This window comes from Carassius gibelio, chromosome A15 (genome assembly GCF_023724105.1).
Source record: "Carassius gibelio isolate Cgi1373 ecotype wild population from Czech Republic chromosome A15, carGib1.2-hapl.c, whole genome shotgun sequence".
Classification (NCBI taxonomy): domain Eukaryota; kingdom Metazoa; phylum Chordata; class Actinopteri; order Cypriniformes; family Cyprinidae; genus Carassius; species Carassius gibelio.
Window position 1 is genome coordinate 1,863,457 of NC_068385.1, and position 22,758 is coordinate 1,886,214.

The 22,758-nt window shown below is 37.2% G+C and overlaps 1 protein-coding gene across 3 annotated transcripts in view; it reads right to left on the minus strand.

Annotated features, from left to right (window-relative positions):
• LOC128028923 (kinase suppressor of Ras 1) overlaps positions 1-22,758 on the minus strand; it is a 32,804-nt gene that overhangs the window by 3,926 nt on the left and 6,120 nt on the right. The window contains exons 2-13 of one of the 3 annotated variants that reach the window (XM_052616268.1): positions 15,225-15,365; positions 9,303-9,450; positions 7,419-7,872; positions 4,152-4,309; positions 3,775-3,844; positions 3,588-3,671; positions 3,443-3,504; positions 3,244-3,359; positions 2,592-2,760; positions 1,409-1,454; positions 749-809; positions 52-446 (exon numbers count right to left, since the gene is read on the minus strand). In XM_052616268.1, coding sequence (XP_052472228.1) covers positions 52-446; positions 749-809; positions 1,409-1,454; positions 2,592-2,760; positions 3,244-3,359; positions 3,443-3,504; positions 3,588-3,671; positions 3,775-3,844; positions 4,152-4,309; positions 7,419-7,872; positions 9,303-9,450; positions 15,225-15,365 — 1,904 coding nt within the window. Of the gene's footprint in view, positions 1-51; positions 447-748; positions 810-1,408; positions 1,455-2,591; positions 2,761-3,243; positions 3,360-3,442; positions 3,505-3,587; positions 3,672-3,774; positions 3,845-4,151; positions 4,310-5,913; positions 7,074-7,418; positions 7,873-9,302; positions 9,451-11,191; positions 11,354-15,224; positions 15,366-22,758 lie in introns of those variants that run through there. The other 2 variants (XM_052616269.1, XM_052616270.1) reach the window with 2 other exon arrangements.

Sequence of the window (22,758 nt, forward strand, 5' to 3'; positions counted from 1 at the left end):
AGGGTAGTGTATATGAATGAAACAACATTGAAAAAGCTGAGAGAAGTGAACCTGGTGATAATGGCCAGATGGGGCGGGTTCATGCAGGCCCCCATAAACAGCACGACGTTCTCATGTCGCGTTTGCCGGTAGTTCATCACTTCCTTCTTGAACAGCTTCAAGTGCTCCTGGTTGTTACCGTCAATCTCTAACAAGCGAACGGCCACCTCTCCGTGCCAGCGGCCCCTACACACCTTCCCCCAGCGGCCTTTACCGATCAGCTCTCCGAGCTCCAGCTGCTCGAAAGGCACATCCCACTCCTGCAGATAAACGCTGGTCTGGCTGGCCTTACGGCTTATGTGGTCCTTCCAGGTCCTGCAGTTGGGCAGGTCATCCACTTCATCACCTTCACTTTCATCGTCCGAACCTTCCTGATCCTGACCGTCGTCCCCTTGCTGCTCCTCATCCTGAATGAGAAAATATAATAACCAGTTTAATCAATTCTGGGGCATACCATTTTTAAAAAGTTTTTATATTCACATAATCCTAAAACGGTTTTGATTTTGCACAATTCAAAATTTAGATGCAAGATAAAAAAACGTCAGTATTGTATTTTTAGTGGTCAGCCTCACTACACATACACCACTGACTGCAATAAAAAACAACAATAAAAAAAACATGACCACCACAATAAACTGGAAATTGTGCCCACAGATGTTTTCAGTTCCTGGTAGTTCTGTGGGTAAAACATGATTCTTGCAGCACTCACCACAGCTTCTCTTTGGCCTGTTGACAGCTGGGTGACATCACCGTCCAAATGATCTGTTTCTCTGCATGGAAGAGAGGACATAATAAACTCAGTGGTCTTTTACTAATCACCGTTAAATATTTAGCAGTATCAGAACTATGTATGATGTGCAGTATGATCTAAATCATTTACAAATGGATAGTTCAGCCAAAAATCCAAATGACTAAGTTTTAAAGTTTTAGTTTTACTAAATAACAACATTGATTTGAGAAGTTTCTTCAGCGTATTATTACTTCAGTTTCGGCCTTTCCTCTCAAAAAGGTATAAAATGACTTCAACCTACATTTACAGTGCTTTTTTTTTTTTTTTTTTTTTTTTTAACATTTTTGGTGCTTGACATCCTCCTTTGTGTGTCACAACTTGTAGCATGCACAATGAGGTTTAAATTGCAGTGAAAATTCTCCAGAAGTCAGTGCTGCAAGGTTGGTTCCATGTGAACTTGGCACAAAGGATTCATTCGTGATGAGGAAATAACCTCTAGTCATTGGGCTACAGTTCAGAAACATGTAAATACAACGCACCATGAGGAAACCCATTTTTATTATTAAATAATAATTTGCATGGGGTAAAAACGTTTCTAGAAATCCTAAAAAAAAAAACAGATATTGAGTTTTGTCTTACCTGGTAGTGTTGTAACCTCCGTCTGAATGCATAGAGCTGGATACATCTGTGATGAAAAAGAAGAAATACGTCAATGTTGATATTGTATATCTCTTGATCGCCTCTTTGACCAGTTTCCTCCAGGCTCTTTCATCCAGTTTGGAGTGACGTCCCAATCACAGAGGATCCACTTCTTAATAATAGACTTCACTGTGCTTCTAGGCCACGATAAAGTCTTTGACATTTTGTATCTATCTCCTGACTTGTGCCTGTCCACAGCTTTTTCCTGGAGATCTTTTGACAGTGCCTTGTCTTGTCCTTGTTAGTGTCTGCTGCCATTCACGAAAGTACCACGGTGAAGAATTGTTGAATAAAGTCTTTATTTTAGTTTTCTTTGTGCACAAAAAGTATTTCTAGTAGCGTCATAAAATTACGGTTGAACCTCTGATGTCACATGGACTATTTCAACAATGTCCGAACTACATTTCTGGGCCTGGTGAGATTTCAGTTGCATTGCTGTGTATCCAGGGTCAGAAAGCTCTTGGATTTCATCAAAAATATCTTAATTTGTGTTCTGAAGAACAACAATCATAATTAATGACTTTTTTTTTTTTTGGGTGAACCATCCCTTGAACACAATATAATCTGCACAAGTTAATAATATGTGTTTTTACCATTCACACCACAAGAGGCACAAAGAGAAAAGCACAAAATACTGCAAAATATCCCATAGATGACCACTAGAAGGCGACACACCACAGTATAAGAACTACTAGCAGCTTAATCACAAATTGCTAAATTCACTACAGTTAAAGTGCTCAAGAATGGAAAGCACAGTTGAGTTGTCTGCAAAAAATGAACTCAGACACCATGCCTGAAGAGTAAACAACAGACAGTTTTGTGGTGTGGAGGATTGTTGACTCACCAGGGAAGACAAACTGTTGGCTATGCTGAAAGAAGCAGGCAGCTATTGCATGGGACAAATTGAAAATTGTCCACAAGGAAAAGAGTACGACCCGGTTAAGCAACTTGCTTGTTAGTATACATCCATTGAAGAGTTTATTTCACAGCATTGGAAACAAGAAAGGTGTGCTTAAGAATGCTGTGCTACAAAAAGAGTGGCCTTCTGTAGTGTAGAAGTTTAAATGGGTTTACATGCGGGAGGCAAATAAGATCCTGTGGTATCAGTGTAAATGAGACTAACCTGGGAAGTGAAAGCGACTGTCAATGTGACCCTTAGGGGAGGAGTTGGGTGGCGGGGTGGCGCTTGAAGGGTTGCTCTGACCGGAGGGGGCAGGTGAGGAGGGGGTGGAGGAGGTGGTGGAGGAGGGGTTACTGCTGGAGTCCAGGTGACTCAGTGATGGAGGGTGGTCCTGAAGGGAGGGACACATATCTTATAATACCTTCTCCAAAATGGATGTTTGATACAAATAAGACATTGCAAAAATATCAAAATGAAAATGATCATTTATGTCATATGATTTATTTACGTTATATACTATTAATGATACCAATTAGTTTTCTTATTATTATTTAACATAGAAATCTTACAGCATTTTAACAAAGAAGATTACATATTTCATGGGTAATCGCTAGCATTAATAAATGGAATTGCAATAATAAATTAAAATAATATAATTTTATATAATTTATCATTCATTCACTTTAAATAATAAATTATTAAAAAATTATAAAAAAAAATAAATAAATAAAAAATATATATTGTAATATAAATATAATATATTATAAATAGCACGTATAAATAATATAGTATATAAATATAGCATATACAAATAATACTAATAATGCAGAGTTAGTATGCCATGACTTCCTGGTTTGTGTGACTTGCTACATGCCTTTTTGTTTATTGCCTTCGGTAATGTTCCGTACTGAGACTGAGTCTCTGCTGGTCGCTCCACCTGGTTATTGATACCTGACGGCACTGACTCTGTTCTTCTGATCTTGTTTGGAACTGAAAGAACAAAAGAGAACAGAACTTTAGATCACCTGCAAAGCTGTCTGAATACACAGTATACAGCTTGTACAAAATCTTACATTGTGCAAATGAAATCCTGCACTTTGGGGCCTCTTTGGTACATCTATTGTGGCACTTCACCCTAAAAGAGATCGAAGCAAACATTAGCAGGAAGATACTGGTTTGCAGATGTGGTTTGCCTTAATGATTCCTATGTTTGCTTACTTGCACTGTTTACATTTAACACCAAACATCATGTTCTTCTTGCACACCTGACACGTCTGAGACAACCAGGACTTGGTGGAAAACCTTTGAGGAGGCACAAAAAGAAAGCCAATTTCAGTTGTGTTAGAAGCTGGAAAACAAACACGGACGCAAGAATAAAAACAAGCAAAAGTTCAATGACCAGTACCTGTGTGTGACATCCAGACCGATATCCTTTCTCATGATTACTGGAGAGCTTCCGTGGGATGCAACATTGTCTGTATGATGTTAAAGAAAAATGGATTGCACTCAAAATGGATTAAAATAGAGTTTGGTGTTAGCATCTATAAGCTTTAGAGCTGACTGGATGAATTTTTCACTGCAGTGCATTCCGGGAATGCTGTACACATGTATGCCAAATCAACATATTTCATAAGCAAACATAAGACAGATGTCTAACTTTAGCCTTTTCAACTGGAGTGCACCTACAGTATGATGAATAAAATGTTCTCTTGGTAGGAAGCTCACTCGGTTTTGGAACACACAAATTAATCTTTTATTTGCAGATGAATAAAAACCACTTACTTCTTACTCCTGCAGAGTCTCCCAGGTGACTGGGGGTATTTGGGAGAATGCATGGGGAACGGGCAGACAACAGTGGTGACCGTGAGGGCGAGTCTTCCCAGCCGTTTCCTCCACCGTTTACCTGCACGTTCAGGAGCGGCTTATTTTTCTTTCCATTCCTGCAGGGCAGAGGACACTACATTTGGTATCTGGGTAGCTGACATCAAATACTGACATCAGGGTGACATGCTATAATGCATTTAAATAGGATTTGTTTTTTTTTATTATTAAATATCAAATAATTAAATAATTTAATTATAAAATATAAAACATGGATTGAACATTTGAAGATGACACTATAATTTTTACCCCACATAACCATTTCAAATCAACTTGTGTAAAACAAAAACCATATACAATTTAACCTAAAATCACGAACACTCTCAGCAACCAAACATTTAACTGGAATTATTACAATACACCCAATTATAACTCACAGAACGCTCTCATAATGACTCATTCTGCACCTCCCTGCAAAAAAATATTTCTATGGCACTTTAAATAAACACTCGTCTGCAACTTGTCCACCACAAATATTTAAAAAATGAGGTGCAAATACAGGCGTGCAGCTTCACAGGCAGGGAGTTGTAGCGGTGGACTTCACACACATATTATGAGGAGGAGCTCCAATCCTGCAGACATTTATTGGCATAGAGGAGCGGGAATTATCAAGAACTGGACGCCAGCGAGTCTGAGAAGAGGTCTGACCTCGGCCTTGAGCTAACAGGAAACACTGGGGCTACGTAAAGGGGCGGAAGCATGGGGAGTGTTGAACTACTCTCCAAAATCTGCCTGGAATTGGGCCAGCAGTGATCTCAGATGACGCAGCAGATCACTCCCACAGACCGAACACACGCTGGCCAGGGGGACACAGTATGAACAGCGTTGTGTTTTTGTTTTTTATTAGAATTAGTCGTGTGCCAAACGCACTTTTTAGTTTTCCTATTTAACTCGACCTTGTACTGTCTGAGCATTTTAGTATAATCTTAGTCAATGAAAACTTAAGTCACATTTTCAACGTGCTGAATAAAGGTTAAATAATTTTCTTTTTTAAATTATTATAAATAAACACACTCAAAATTATAAATCGCAGTGATTGTTGTCATATGAGGATTTATTTTTTTCACTTTAACAAATAAATACACAAATCAATAGAATGTGGACTCATAAACATGGTTTATTTTACCTCATCTAGAGTACTGATTTAATATGGGCTATTTACGTGGTCAAATAATAAACAAAATAAAAGTGTGATAATACGTTTATATTTTAAAATAAAAAGTATAGAAATAAAATTACTTTATTTTACACCTAAAAATGCAATGCTTATATTTACATAAAAATGTCTCCCTTTTTACGGTTTGATTTCTTTTTATGAATCTTCATCATTACAATTAGTCGATCTAAAACAGTGAGTCTGCATTAACAGCTGTCAACCATGCTGGTACGCCAGTGAGCGATCTGCAAGAATTTTTACAGCACATTTTTTATTTTGTTCGTGCATGCACACCTGTGCACCACTTAATATGCACCCGATTATAAAAGAGAAATTCCTGATAGCAATTCCAATTATTCCAAATAGCAAAAATTATCTCTATTAAAACAAGAGCAGTTGAGTAAGTGAATTTATCCTGCAACCACAATCGCAAACAAAATTGTCAGATTTCATGACAGAACAGACTGGCTGAACATGTCACATGGAGATCACTAAACTTCATCTTACTTGTTTGTCGTGTTTTCAGATCATTGTCGCACCTCCACAATGAAAACGAGTGCAAACATTTCTCGTCATAGTTTTTGTTAACGAAATTAACAGTAAACTAAAATAATATGTGGAATCTTTTTGTCTAAGAAGGATTTCTTTATTTATGCTGCAGGGCTAAATGTTAGGCTGAGTTAGGCAACATGTTGTTACGTGACGCAAACATTGTGCAATGTATAACTTTCCTCTGGATTTATAGAGTCAGCGTCCTGCTCAGTTTACACGCAGTTTAACAAAGATAGAGCATGTTGACATTAATTATTTCCCGTTTCAAACTTGTAACACTTCCTTTCTTCTTTGGAACACAAATGGTCAATTTAAAAATATATATATTTCCTGGCCAATCTTCTTATTAAAGTGAATGAGGAATGGGGCTGCCAAAAGATCAAAATGCAAAAAACACCATGAAAGTATCATAAAAGTGGTCCATATAAGTTTATTGCTATATTTAAAAACTTCTTAAACGATTCAGTAGCTTTATGCAAACTGTAATTTATTATCCTTTGAAAATAAAAGTAATCCTGGCACAGATTTGATCTACAGTATCATGTAGTAAGTGTTTCTGAGAATCTGACATCTGGTTTACAGCACTAAGTTGTACCAGGAAAAGGAAAAAATCAGTACATAACAATGGTCAAATAGATGCATGTTGTTTACAGACAGCGATGACAGTGTCATTACATTTATTTATTAAATTGTAATTGGTTTTCTTTCTTGCATATACACTACCAGTTAAAAGTTTGGTGTCAGAACTTTATTTTATTTTTTAAAGAAATTAATACTTCTTATATTCAACAAGGACTCATTCACTTGATGACAGTAAGGACTGTTATAATTTTACAAAATATTTTTATTTTTGAAACAAATGCCCTTCTTTTGAACTTTCTATTAATCAAAAAATGATGAATAGAAATGTATCACAGTTTCCAACAAAAATGTTACACAGCGAAAACTTCAAATGATTTCCAAAGTATCATGTGACCCTGAAGACTGGAGTTATGGCTGCTGAAAATTCAGCTTATATAAATAAATTACATTTTAAAATATATTAAACAAGAAAAAGGGGTTACAAAAAGCATTTTAAAGAACCTAAACCTTTGAATAGTAGTGTACCTGCATGCAGAACTGTGATTGGTCTGTGATTTTCTTTGCACATATTTATAGCCTCGTGTGTGTATTTCTGCTTATAGCTGACTTACAACTGGATACTTTTTTTTTTTTTTGTTATTACAGAAAAAAACGCATGTCTGATATGCCATTTCATTTACACTGAAACATCGCCAGCACTAGGATTTCATTCAGCAATTTCTGAGTTTGCGGTCAAATATTTGTTGTGGTAAAATGTCAAAATTAGCTCTAACTCGACATCATACAGCTGTCAAAATAAACAGTCTCAAAGCAAACTTTAAGAAGAGATCATTGTGCCATGGAGTAATAAATCAAATATTATTCAGTGCTGAACTTACTTGTTGGGTGTAAGGTCATCAATCCGGTTGGCCAGTTGGCTCTGGCTCTTGCTGCGAGTGAGAGTGATGCTGGGCAGGAGGTTTAGCAGCTTACGGGATGGAGGTGGTGGAGTTCGTGGGGGCTTTAGTTTTCCATACCTTCTCTGTGGCGGTGTGACTGGAGGGGTGGACAGCAGTCCGGAGGTGCAGCGGTTCAGCTGAGGGGAGGATGAAAAAGGGTCCATCAGCCCATCACAGTGTGGGTGGACGATTGTAGGGAAGTCTGTTGAGGGTAGGGCCGAAACAGAGACACAGGAACGAGGGGCAGGGAAAGCAGAAGGAGGGGGCCAGCTGGTTGGGTTGGGACTGTAAATCTGATGTGCACGCATAGAAGAAGACAGTGGGTCAGCAGAGGTACTGTCACGGTGACTGGGTTCTGCTATCCACGGTATACCGTCTTTCCTAAGTGCTCCCCCTAAAACAGAAAGAGTGAGAGACGATTCAGAAGCAGGTGGATGATCAATGCAATGCAGGGCTCCAGACCTCAACTTAAATGACTGCTCACCAGTGTTATGTCAGTGTTATTTACATACCAGCATAGAATTTATTGTTATTGTTAATTTTGTATAATGTAAGTATACATTATAGTAATTCTGTGCCTGTAATTTGTTTAGTTTTTAATATTTCTATTTAGTTTTAACTTCTTTTTATTTCAGTTTTAGTTTTGTTTTTAGTACTTCAACTTATTTCATTTCATTTATTTGCCAAGGCAACTCATTTCTAATTGTGTTTTATTATATTAAATTAAATTTAAAAGTATTTAAACTTTACAATAACAACTGTTGTTCATAAATGCTATCAAAATTAAACTTTTGCCATAATCGATGATCTGGAAAACTTTGTGTGCTGCTGTATATGGTTTTGTCAAATATCAATTCATGAGCATCTCATAATCATGCATTTTAATACATATTAAAATGTAATTTATTCCTGTAATGGCAAAGCTGAATTTTCAGCATTACTTCAGTCTTCAGTTACATGTTACATCAGAAATCACTTGAATATCCTGATTTGGTTCAGTTTGGTGAAACATTTCCTATTATTTTCTTAAAAACGCCTTATATTAAAAACCGTTTCACTGCTTAATATTTTTGTGAAAACAGTGATAAAGTCAGGATTCTTTGAATAGAAAGTCCAAAAGAACAGTATTTTGTAAAATAACAAGTTATTATAAAATGCATCTAGCTGAATAAAAGTTTTTTTTGTCTATATGCTAAAATACTAAAATGGCCAATAGCTGAAATCTAAACCTTGAGCATTAACTCTTACAGTGCGTTCCGAACAGGATATATCGCCCTCTGAAGGGCATCGAAGTGCTCAAAACTGGCCACTTTAAAGATCGCCTCGGAAAGAAGTATTTAAAAGTGTACAAATGATAGACACTATGGGCCCCCAAGTTGTTTGCCGTATTTATGCATTTTTGGTGTATAAGTTAGAACTATACGGCATGAATTACACATAGGCAAAATGTATCCATTTAAAACCAATTGTTTATGAAGTAATATCCACTGCTCTTGGGGCGATAAACCAAAAATAAATAAACTAACATTAAACAAAAGGTGCAGCTTGCACAATCTACTCGCCGTTCCAAGCTTGTTTTTTGGGAGGTCAACCAGCATACAAAATGTGCGATGAAGGCCCCTCCTTGATCGTCTCTAAGATGACGCAGAAGTGCGTTCCAAAAAGAGAGTTTTTTTTTTTACCCTTGCACCCTTCATCCTTTCAAAGCTCTCATTCCAGAGGGTAAACACTTTGAAGGGATTAGGGCATAGAGATGAGCCCTTCTGAAGGGAACGAAGGATGAGTGTGTGTGAAGAGTGTAAGGAGGAAGGAGTCAGCAGTGACCTGTGTCAGTAGCGCTCTTGAGACAAGAGAGGGCAGCAGTGATACGGGAACGCTCCTCAATGCTAGAGCCCAGCTTTTTCATGGTGTCTTCCACCTGCGCACTGGACATCTGCAGCAGAGCATCCAGAGACAGCTTCACAGGGACTGCCTGGAAGACAGAAGAAAACATTAATCATGGCATATAGGCAGAAATGGACATAGGTGATTCATTACTCATTATTCAACATCATACATCAAAACTGATCTTTAATTCAACAGCACTAGATATTCACTTCATGACTCCGTATTACCTTATTTGACCAGAGTCTATGGCATTTCTGTAGCTGTGGTCAGACAGAATAGAGACTATATAGTAATTAGAGAAAGATTAAGTGATAAAGCCCCCAGGAATCCCCCCGGCGCCACTAAGACTGCTGGCATCTCGTGGCACCAGACTGAGCCAATGTCCAGATACCAGTTTTCTTTCTCTGTCTGCCCATCTCTGTTCCATTCCTCCGCCCTACAACATTCCTGCACTCTTTGGCGTCTCCCTGCCGAATTTAAATTCTCACCCAAAACACACACACACACACACACATGACTGAGAAGCTGCCCAGCAACAGTTATAGTTGTGGTCAGTGTAGTCTAGTGATTGAATAGATAAAAGGACACAAGGCCGTTTGGTCTAAAGGATCAAGGGAGGTACATAGAGTCTAGAACTAAACTTGTAAAATCATCAGTGTTGTTACTGTATAGAGTGAACCATATATATTGCCTTTAAAATTAGGATACCATAAGAAAAGTACGTTTTTTAGTCTGTACTAAATATTGATTTGTAAAAAATAAACAAAAATAAAATAAAACCAAAAGTGATATTTAAAAACAAAAACAAGGTATATCCCCAATTTACACACGTGACTGTGTTTGAATGAAGTGGGTGTGTGTATTTCACCATATGATGAACAAGTTAAACAGCCTTCTAAATGACACTGGGGGGAATGGAAATCTCCCAGCATCCTCGTGGAGACTTCCTTTTTGAACAAGAGCCAGACATCAGAATTAAGAGCACAGATTTCTTCTCAACAAATACTACAACATCATCCCCTCATTAAGCTCAAACCTGGAAGCATAATCTCTACACAGACATACAGTAACATGAATCCATTTTTAACTAATGGACATATTAATGTTTATTCTCTCTTTTGTCATTCAGAAAACATAACAGAATGAATGAGGGTGTAGAATGCACCTCTGGTTGATCTATACGACGTGTACATCCAAGTTAATAAGTACATGAATTGCTGTGTTAAAACAGACAAGCTGGGGCAGAGAGCAGGTGAAATGACACATACCGATACCGAGGTGATGTCTGAACATGCCTTCTACCGGAGTTTATGAGCTGACGTAACACAGGGAGTGATGCTTCCACCCAAACAAACACTCACAAACTCCCACCCACCGCAATTAAAATCACCCAGGTGAACTCCCCTAAAAAACTATTCTTCAAGAGAAGGCGTTATCAGTGACAGTTTCTGCCGGTCCGGCAGTAAAGCGTCACATGAACCTACAATCAAAAAGAAAAAGTGTGACAGCGGGTGCTTACAGATGAAATCAATAGATCCAAATCACCAAGCTGCTTCAGGGGAATTTCAACTTGATAAGTATCTCAAACAGAAGGAAAACTAGGAATTTCCTCACAAGCTCGTGAGTCTGCAAGCCTCTTGACATGAGCCTGATGTTTCCAAAAAGCATTAGCAGGTATCTGCTGTCGGTAATTCTGTTTGCAGACTTTCTATTACCACAGAGGCTTGCGTGCAGGCAGGAAACCAACAAAAACATCAAAAACTAAACACAGCTGACAAAGTCTTCAAATCAGACTGTTAAATATGAAGCAGTCAAGTTTACTGTACCATGAGAGATTGTCCACTGAAGTTGTCCTTTACTAAATCTCATATCCCAGAAACAACAAACCAAAGTCTCTTCTCAAAGTCTCAAGCCAGTCACGCTGTGAGAGCTGCTCCCTTCCAACCAAACTTCCCCTCCTACTCGTCCTGTCCCTCCTCCCTTTCCTCACTGTCCCTCCCCTCTATCCCTCTTTCCTTCCTGTTAACATGCTTGGGAAGTCTCTCCACAGCTCTCGACACTCCTCCTAAAAGCATATGGTCACCGACAGAGGCATTTGGTTTCCTGTGTGCAGATCAACATCCCTTCTCATAGGATGGGTCAGATTGGTCAATTTGTCAAATCAGAGGCCAAATGCATGAATGTGACAACTTAACAACTTTCATGGTAATGTCAACAAATTATTATCATTTTTTTCATTTAGAAAAGAAAAATTGCACTTAAACACCATTGAACTAGAATTAAAATGAAAGTTGAAAATATGAAAAATATGAAATGGCAACTAGAATAGTGTATAAATAATGCTAAATAACACTGATCCATTATATGCATATCTGCTGTCTGTGAGAGTCAGTGAGTAACCGATGTCACAAGTTGACGTCTTTACACTTGAATTATTTTGTATATTGTGACTCATTCCCTGATGTTCCCAGCTGCGATGGTGATGGGGTTTCCCATTGCTCAATTATAGGGAGAGTGCAGCAACAACCATGACACACCATCCAATTTTGTGTTGTTTTTTTCAGTTTGTTCCTGTTAATGTATTTTGTAGTGGTGATGGACTGTGAGTCGCTTACGGAATATAATGCTCAATTTAAATCAACCAGGGTTTGGAGCATTTGAGTTTAGGCAGTCCGAAACATGCCAACGTGTGTTGTAGAGTAAGTCTAAAGGGCACAGGCAGGAGTGGTTGTGTGAGTCATATTTTTGTGGGTCAAATTCTGTGGATCTACTGGAGGCCTTCCTTAAGGCAGAGATAAAGAGAAATAGATAGAAAGAAGAAGAGTCTTTGACGAATGCAATCTCACCCAAACCTCTGTTTCCTGTGCTGTACCCGCTCTCTCGCTCTCCTTTGTTTTCTCTGATGTGGCCTCTCTTTTGGCCATGGGATGAGCACTCATGCACAAAATGTATGGTGACAGGTCTAAGACGGACATAGGCCAGCCTAACCCTCATTAATCTCTGTCTCACAGTCACACAGTCAAAAGACATCCTGCTCCATTAATATTCTCATAAATGTCTTTTTGTAGAGTAGTGGAATTGGTGTGGTATCAGTATTGTCTGCTCAGTTAGCGGTTGTGGAGCTGACAGTAAAGATGTGCAAAATTGCATGTTTTTCAAGTCTACTAGTCAGAGGGCTGCCAGAAAGACTGTATTGTATGAATTAAGGAAACCCGGTATAATAAAGTTGGTTTCAAGTTCATCTGACCACTATCAGAATGGTTTCTTAGGGGCCACAAGAACAAGATTGGATCAGAATTGTGTCTTGGATCAGAAAAGAGTCTTGTGAGATGTTTAATCTGTTTTACATCAATTTAGCATTTTAGGAGTGCAAAACTAGAATAGTTTTCTTTTTAGAATAAAGAATAAAAGTAAGAAAACATTGTATAACTAGTTTATAGCATGGCAAGTCAGTTTTAAAGGTTTCGTTTTTTGGGGCAAAAGTGTTGAAATTGTCAGAAAGAACAATTTTTCTCATTAAAAACAAAATGTTAAAGCTGAAAATTCATGGCTATCAAGGTTAGTTTCAATTTTTAAAATAAAGTTGTGACTTTTAGGATACACATTTTTATTTTTTACTTATTTATTAAAATAAAAAATCTGTCACATAAAAGTCACAGCTTTATTTATTATTCTTTTCTTCTGGGAGAAATTGACCTTTTAATAATAAAGTTGTGCTACCGTGGCTTAAATAACCACTTTTTCCCAATAAAAAACAAAAACAAAAAACCACTGAAAATGTACTGAATCGAATTAGTTTTATCTCAGTAGTATTTTAGTTCAGTTTTAACTTTTATTTATTTCCAGTTAGTACATTTTCCAAAATAACTTATTTTAGTCATTTGCCAAGGAAACATTTCTGTTTATTTAGTTAAAAAAAATTATATATATATTAGCTTTAGTTAATAATAGCATAAGCACACTTCATACAAACACTATAAAGCACATTTAGATAACTTGATTTAAAAGAAAAAAAGAGAGAAATGAGTTGAGAGAAAAGAAAGAAGTGATAGTATCATTTGCTTACAGATGCTACTTGTGTTTGATATCTTGTTTTGTAATGCAATGACGTTCAGACATTTTAGTTGTGACCTAGATGGCATGAAATCAGCATGATTAAACATGATCAGATTCAGATATGAAGGGTATTTTTTAACAGACATGGATAGCATCAGTCACCCTAGATAGTTCTCAATTTCTAGTAACTGTTATGTCAAGAAATACACACAAAGCAGTAGCAATAAGAAGACAGCTGAGGTGTTTCATTTTAGTTCTGTAGATGCACCAGAAACAACGAGACACACATATGTAAAACATCTTCCCTAAACTGTCTTATCATGCAAATGCATTCACACAGGCCCCAGTGTCATCTTCTCTGCCCACAGGAGAAACAGCATTCCTCTGCTTTTTCTGAGAAAGCACTATCCCATTATACTGTGGGGGAACTGGATTCCCTGCTGTCCTCTCTATCCTGCCACATGCATGCATTCCTGCTCTGTGAATCACAATATAGCAGCCTGGTGTGATACATTCAGATAAACTTATTGAGTTAGGGCAGAGATTGTCAAGTGTTGGGTCACGACTCAAAATTGGATTTCAAGTTATAGGTATAAACAATGCAAAATGAAAGTAAGATATAAAGTAAGAAAAAATAAAAACAAACAAAACTGTATATTTATGTCAAATAATTAGGCTTATCATACATCAGTATAAAACACATATGTAACAGTAAAAAAATTATCCAGACTACATAAAAAAATAAAAATTACGAAGACCACAATCTGTTTTATATTGATAAATACTTTATTTCTTTAATTTTTTTAATTCTTAATTTAATAATTAATATTAAAATTAGAATTTGATTTTAAAGACATTTTTGTTTTAAGTTTGTACAATTTTGGTACTGTATTGGGTCATCACTGATGTCATCACCAGACCACAGGCTGACGCTGACAGACAGAGCTGGTCTTTTGCGAATATACAATGACACGACAAGTATTTTGGGACAACAGAGAGAGAGAAAAACTAGAGGAAACATAATAAAAAACACACAAAAATCATGCTGTCCTATCGCAGTAACCAAAGTAAAGTAGTCACCTTATCAGAGGCATGTCACAAAGTGACCCCTTCTGTCTCCTCTGGGATAAATAGTTTCTATGTCTAGTTTTGTTTCTCAGTCTTGCATATGTTGTTTAATTCCCTTTGCGTGTCTAATGAGGACAAACAAGTCTGCGCATTAGCCAGTCAGTCATGAATGTGGTGCTATTATGCTCAGCTTTGTGTATATGACAGAAAGAGAGAGACAGAGAGAGAGAGAGTGAGAGACTCCATTTGGAGTCTAAAAATAGACTGACGGGACAGTTTTTGACACAGTGGTTGACGCTGCACATTCTTAGCTTTGGAGTGGGATCAGATTTGTGAATCCACAGAGGACTGAAATGCCAGAGACTCTCAGCACCAAGCAAGCAAAACATCTTCCCTCTCCTGTCCAAATCCGCCAGTAACATCAATTTTTTTAAACAGACATTCATTAATTAGAAGCTACAGTTTAAGAAGCCTGTTTTTAATACAAAGTGATCATTCTGTACTTTTATGCTTTAAATGTTCCTTTAAAAAATGTTCCTTTAATAAAATAAAGAGGAAAATAAAATATAATCAAATAGAAAATTAAAAAGAAAAAGAAAAAACACTAAAAAAATAAAAATGGCCCATTAGCTGAATAAAGATCATGGAGAAGGGAAATAGGGTCAACTTTAAAATTTCTCAAGACAATAAAGGAACTAAGAAAAAAATAGAGTAAGTACAAACACATATATGTACCTCTATTAGCTCTGGCCGGAGATTGATGGTGTAGAGCCAGCCTGTGAGTTGTGGGTAAGAGTCCAGCGCCAGCGGTCTGTCACTCTCTGGAACACTCTGCTTCCACTCGAACTGTTTACTGATGTACTTCACCAGCTTCACCTGTAGATGGCGATCACACACACAAAGACTTCTTAGACTGATGTGACAACAGCTTTGAGAGACAATTTACTGAGTCATCTGTTTGCTTCTTAAATTAACACCATCTATCCTCTGATTAGTAAAAAAAAAAAAAAAAAAAAGAGAGAGAGAGAGAGAAACTAATGTCTTATTAAATTAGCATGAAGCTCTTTTTAGATTAAGATCATTTGAGAAAAAACTGGATGGCATTAGACACAAATGTCAAAAACAAATTCAAACTATTTTCCTGGCATGTTTCAGAGCAATTCAGAGGAAAAAGAGCTGTTTCAAAGTCCCCAGTCTGATGCCACAGAAGTTTGAGATCAGTGCACCAATCAGGGACAAGCATGTTGATAATCCAGCACAAGCATTTTTCTCGAAACCTTCCTGTCCGCAAGAAAGTGTCGCACACAGAATGCAAAGTGAGAACAGAGCAAAGGAAATCCCCATGTGTGACTTCATTGTAAGCGGTTGGCGAGGAAATAGTGTGTTGTGTGTGTGTGTGTGTGGTGTCAGTGAAACAACCGAATACAGTGCAAACAAACACTGTAAACAAACACACCACACTCTCTTTTTCAGTTCAAGTACCAGCCAGTGCATCCATCCTTCATTTCCTATCCATCGCTAGACTGGCATTGGGTTAAAAATATAAAGCCATTAACATAAATTGCCCACAGGACAAAGATGTTTCAGACGTTCCTTCCCTTTTTTACCGTAATGCTCCCACTGCAATAAACAGTGCTGTCTATAAATAGACACTGGTTATCATGGCAGGGGAGTCTGGACTCTTTCTCACGGGGCGTCTTTTCCGACACTATGGCAACCCTGGCTGGAACACACTTAGCGGCTGCAGCCAGAGTCCCCTGTGACATCATGGAGCAGCGAGACACTGCCGTCCGCAGGTTAACAGAAACCACCACACACCTGCCTCTATAGGTACATGTTCAAACAGCTCGGAGACAACCACAGCTGCAACTGTGCTCATAAAGAGTGAAAGCTGTGAAGATTGCACAGAAATAAAAAAAAAGTCACTTTAGGTAAAATTAGGTAAAAGACTTGGTCCATAAGAGGTTTGGTGTTTAAGTTAATTCACTTTATTTACAACAAACTGAAGTGGAAACAGTGGTACTCACCTTTGTTTGAATATAAAGATATTAAGGGTGTAACGGTACACAAACATGACGGTTCGGTACGTACCTCGGTCTGGATTATATATTATATATATCTTTTGTTTATGTATATTTTTTATTAAACAGTGGTTTACTGAACAAATTGCTCTCTTTAAACTCAGTCATAATAAAAAATCTACCTCCGCTTATGCTCTAAACTATAGCGAGCCCTTTTACATTAGGCCTACTATAAGATTACAGTTAACAACAGAGCCCAAACTTAGATTTAATTACTTATATACTTATATATATATATATATATCATTTACACAGTGCCTCTCATAACTTGTTTCATAACAGATTTTTTTAAACATTAAATAATTAAGACATCACTAACAGGTAAAGTAAAATATAATGGGTGTATAGTCTTTATTATCTTCTTATTATCATCTTATGCAAAATTATCTTCTTTGCACTTCATTTATAGTGCACTAATGAGAGGTGGACACTGATGACTTGCCTGGGGTAAAAGAAACATTACATGACATTTTGTTTACAAGCTGTTTTATTGCTGTCTTTCCCAGGTCGAAAACAATGATTGAGCGATTACATGAGGCATGAGATGTTCATTCATGTTTATTTCACATTTAAACTAGTAGTAAACAAGAACATCGCTCTGACTCGCTATCACACACACACACACACACACACACACACACACACACACACACACACACATATACATACATACATACATACATATATATATATATATATATATATATATATATATATATATATATATATATATATATATATATATATATATATATATATATGTATATGTATATATATATATATATATATATATATATATATATATAAATATTAAATAATTTATATATATACACACATTATATATAAAATTCATTTTGTTCTATTTATTTTGTTTCTATTTATCAAAGAGCCCTAAACAAAAGTATCACAGTAAAGTAAAGTAAAGTAAAGTAAAAGTATCACTGTTGGTGACTGCATGTGACCTTTCTTGAGAAGTGGCTTTTTTTCTTGCAACCCTCCCATACAAACCACATTTGTGGAGAATTTGTGATATTGTTGTCACATACACACAATGACCACTCTTTGTCATAAATTCCTGTAACTGCTTCTGAGTTGCTGTAGGCATCTTGGTCACCTCTCTGACCAGTTTCCTCCTGGCTCTTTAATACAGTTTAGAGTGACGTCTTGATCCAGGGAGGGTCTTTGATGTACCAAAAACCTTCCACTTCTTAATAAAAGACTTCACTGTGCTTCTAGGCATTGATAATGCCTTAAAAAAATAATAATAATAAATAAATAAAATTCACATTTCTGTCATATAAAGACAGTCAGAATTAGGGCTGTGCAAAAAATTGAATTCGATTTTAATGCATATCTCATCAGTAAAGGCACTGCTGTGATTAGTAATATATCTCCAGCACGTGTGTTCAGATCAGGGTTGCCAGGTTTTCACAACAAAGTCTGCCCAGTTGCTTCTCAAAACTAGTTCAAAACTAGCCCAATCGCGTTTCCGGGAGGTTCCCCGATAAAAATTGCGTGCCGGGGTTGAAATGCACGGAGTGGAGTGGCAGTTACTACACAGCCACAGCACAGCAGTCAGAATGCATCAGGCCAGAAGGTGTTGCAGAGCAGGAACAGTAGTAGCACCAGTCGCTTATGCAAACCACCAGAGTGCAAGATTAATTCAAACCAATTCTAGATTTCACACATTGTTGCACATCATCATTTTTAATCAAAACTCGTGCTCCGTATAGAGATCACTACAGAGAAACACACTCTTTTGTCTACAAGAGCTTTGGTAGGTCACAGTGGCAAATTCGCCTGAACCTGTAGCCCAGCAACCTGCCACCTGTGCACTTGATTAGCTCTCTCCATTCATATCACAGCAATCAGGAATAGCGCAGCTGTTAATTCTACTGAGAGACAAGACAGCAGCGCATGGCTTTATGTATGAGCGTATTATCACCTCACCCAGGCAAAACCGCCAACACAGTATGTAGTGCAGTCTTCAAAAGAGAACAAGAGCAGCATATCATTAAAGTTTCAGGAGGTCTATAGCAGTCTGAGAAGCTGTGCTGGCTCTTTTCTCTAGGCACTCTTTGAAAATGCCCCCATTTGATGCTGATTTGATGCATCGGTCGGCCACGAGCGAACCTCAAAGACAACAGGGTGTTAGCTTGCACCAGACATAGCCTGGCACAATGTGCAGGAGTGCACCTGTATTCAATGACTATCTCTCCCCTCATCTGCCGTCTCCGTTACACCCCTCAAGGGGCAGCTTGAGTATGGGCCGGGGGGACCTGCTTAACTAAAGTGTTTGCGTGAGACCAGAGATGGATAGATTGAGAATCTTCTGTGGTATTTAAAAGCACCAGGCCTCTTAGATGCAAAGTGAGCTTCATAATAGAGAATTAACAGACACAATTCATAAGGGGAGATGGTGTCTGTTACTACATAAAAGAGAGTACATTGGCAATCAAGAGTGTAGCAAGTGTGATGCTGATTTCATCAATACAGTTCCTGGTAAAATGATGCTGCAACCGTTTCAGGAAGAAGAGTGTTCCTGGTATGAGTGTGCATGGAGAAAGTCATGATTAGATAATGTTATTTCCACATCTACTTTGTTTTGTGTAGGCATGCACTGAAAATAATGTCATTTCATCAAATACAACATGCATAAAAAGGTTTGCAAAAAGAAGCGTCATAGTTGTACCAGATAAGGTAACTGAGACTGTAGTGGAGTGGCGTGGATCCTGTTACACACTGTGTCACCAATACAAGCAAACCTGCTCCTAATGTTTCTGACAATAACATAAAAGCATATGGGATAATGCATGCTATTATATATGCAATATTATTTCAGTTGAATGTGGCATTGGCAATCGATCCATTAAATAATTTGCGCTGGGTTGTAACTGATTACATGTAATCTGGATAATGTAATCAGATTCTAAAAATTAAGTATTTGTAGTAAGATTAAATTATATAAAAAAACAACTTGTAATCAGACTAGTTACTTGTTTTTATGATTACATGATTACATATTTACAAAATTTCATCTTTTAAACTTTCCTTTATGAAATAGCCTACTGCTTATTTACATTCAGAAAGTCTTCCAGTTTTAAGGACATTCACAATTAGATAAGTCAGGTGGCTAAACTTATTAATTAACATTAATAAGTCTTTAGAAGGCTTTTGTCTTTTAAACACATGAAAACGCACAAATTCACATATTCACAATTTTTTTTGTCATCTGATCCTCTTTTACATAATATAATTATCTGAAGTACCCCGGATATTTTCAAATTAATATCTTAATTAAATACCACATTTGCATGTTCACAGTTCTCTGATGTTTGTTACGGTCACATGACATGCAGGAAAACAAATATAATATAATAATTTTTTTTTTAATTGATTTTAAAATGATTATTTACATTTAACATTTTTATTATTAGCTTTTCATTAAACTCATAACCCCCCTGCAGTTCCTTCACAAACCCCAGATTAATGTACTTCATGCTGTTAATAGCAACAAATGAAATATATTTTTTTGCTCTTTGTATTTTTTTAGTATAGTATCAGATTTTTAAATCAATGTGATAAACGAAATAGGTCAAAAGTGATCTAGAAGTAATCTAAAAGTAGTCTGATTACAGTATTTTCTGGACTATAAGTCCCACTTTTTTCATAGTTTGACTGGTCCTGCGACTTATAGTCAGGTGCGACTTATTTATCAAAATTCATTTGACATGAACCGAGAGAAATGAACCAAAAGAAAACATTACCGTCTACAGCGGCTGTAGACGGTAATGTTTTCTCTTGGTTCTTGCTTCTAAATAAATGCGACTTACAATCCAGTGCGACTTATTTATGTTTTTTTCCTCATCATGACTTATTTTTGGACTGATGCGACTTATACCCAGGTGCGACTTATAGTCTGAAAAATATGGTACATTACTTAAAATGCGTAATATGATGGATTACGTGACAAACTAAAATTTTTGTCATGTAATTTGGAATCGGTAAAGGATTACAAATTGTTATACTCAATGATGAAATCCAAAACAGAATTTTTAATAGAAAAACCCTGAGTGAAACGTTGCTAATAAAGGCAAGTCAAGCACACACACACACACACACACACACACACACAAAGAATAAAATGTTCAGCACCAGACAATAAAGCGCAATGGTTCGTGAAGCATAAGACACAACAGAAGAGAAAGAGGGAGAAAAAGAAAGATAAAGCTGTAGAAAAACCACATGGGGATTTCCTGATATGAACAAACATTAGCCGGTTGAGAGGCCTATGCTCCACTGCATTTAATGGGCCTTGCAGTGATGTGTTAACTTTCCATCCATAGAAACAAAGTGCAAATGAACCTTAAAAAGCCTTTGATGAGCACTCATGCTATACCAAGCAAAGACTCGCATTTCCCAGAAACCAAAACTGAGATGCTAGGGAGTTGTGATTCTTCAAAATGCGTTTTTCCCAGATCTCTTCAGACAATTAAGGTCTTTTACATGAAAGAGCATTATCCAGTAATATCACTCAAGTACTTAAGATTGCCACTGCCCTGGAGCTGAAGACAAGACTGTGTCATCAATAGGTTTTATCACATCCAAAAGTGTGGCAATCCTTCTTCCCGTCCACTGCAAATGTAATGATTTTGCAATAAGCCACATACCTGTACTCAAGATATCTTGTCAAAAAGGTTGTTGCAGGTAGTAATTTAAAAGGAAATCAGCTGATATATATTTGTGTCATGAGTCAGTGTACTTTCCAGGTTAAACCATTTTGGATAAACTTTTAAATGGACCACAGGACAGAATAGGTTAATGCTATGTTTTAACCAAGAGCACTTAAAGATACATTGTTCCAAACCGGTTTTACTTTCTTCTTTATAACACAAATTAAGACATTTGAAAAGTTGCTATCTCAATGTTGTTTAAACCCCATTGAACTTGATTACAAAAAAATAAATAAATAAAGTGAAATGTTCTTAGAAATACTGTCAAATAGATTTGGAACAATATACAAGTTGAGTCAATGATGACAGGATATTCATTTTTGGGTGAGCTATCAATTTTAATGTTTTCTGATCGGCAGTGGATTTCTAAGAGACATCGATTTACAGAAAGCTGGAGAAGTTGCTGGAATTGTTCTCCTAATTTACACAGATGACACATTAAGCGCCCCCTTTTTCTCCCACTTTGCCTTCAGATGGGGGAGACCCCTTCATCAAGAGTGAGGTCACAGCAGCATGATGGGACAGCACCAAATAACCAGCAACGTCAAGTGTGCATTGGTAAAACTTGTGTTATCGTAGACCACAAATTAAAAGGATTTTAACCATCATACTGCTCAAATCCTGGTAACTAATTTAACAAAGATTACCCTAGGGGCATCATTACCAGACCAAAAGTCCTCAGACTACAGATCTTTAAGGTAATTTGAATTTGAGCATAATTGACACAAAACTTGCATGCAATTATATCAAACTGGTGGATTTTTGGAGGATACTAGGTTTTTGTACATTCTCTGTTAGATCAGCTATGCCCATCCACAGGAAATCCCAAAACACACAGCCAGCACAAAACAAGTAGAAAATGTGACTTCAATACACAGCACTTCCTGAGCAATAAAAAAAACTTGCATCTACTAATTTTTAACAGAAGCATGATTTGCTTCTGAGAACACAGTCTTGCACATCGACAGACTCCGGCCACAGAGTGGTTGTGGCCAGATCTGTACTGAGCCTGTGGAGAACATTTAGTTATAGCCAGATGTCGGCACTGAAAGACAAAGACAGTGTGACTTTGTGTGAAGTTGTGTGTTTTCAATAAAAGTTGGCAACTACCAGTGGTCTGCCTGGGGTGATCCACTTCCTGATACAACTGATTACAGAAGTCAAGCAGCAACACCTTCTAGTACAACGACTTGGTGACCTCCAGACTAAATCGTTGTCAACATGAATATGAAATATGAGAGTGTGGGTCTACTCCCGGACAGAAACGTAACACCCATTTGTTAAGTAATTGTGTAACACATGGTTGTTGGACATCTGCTAATGTCCAGGTCTGCCTCTATTCCCCTCACTAGATCAAACTAAAACCAAAGGATTTTCCTTTGTTCCCCCATTGAAACAGATAAAAGATATTTCATTTTGCAAACTGCTCGTCTTCTCCAATATCCATAGACACAG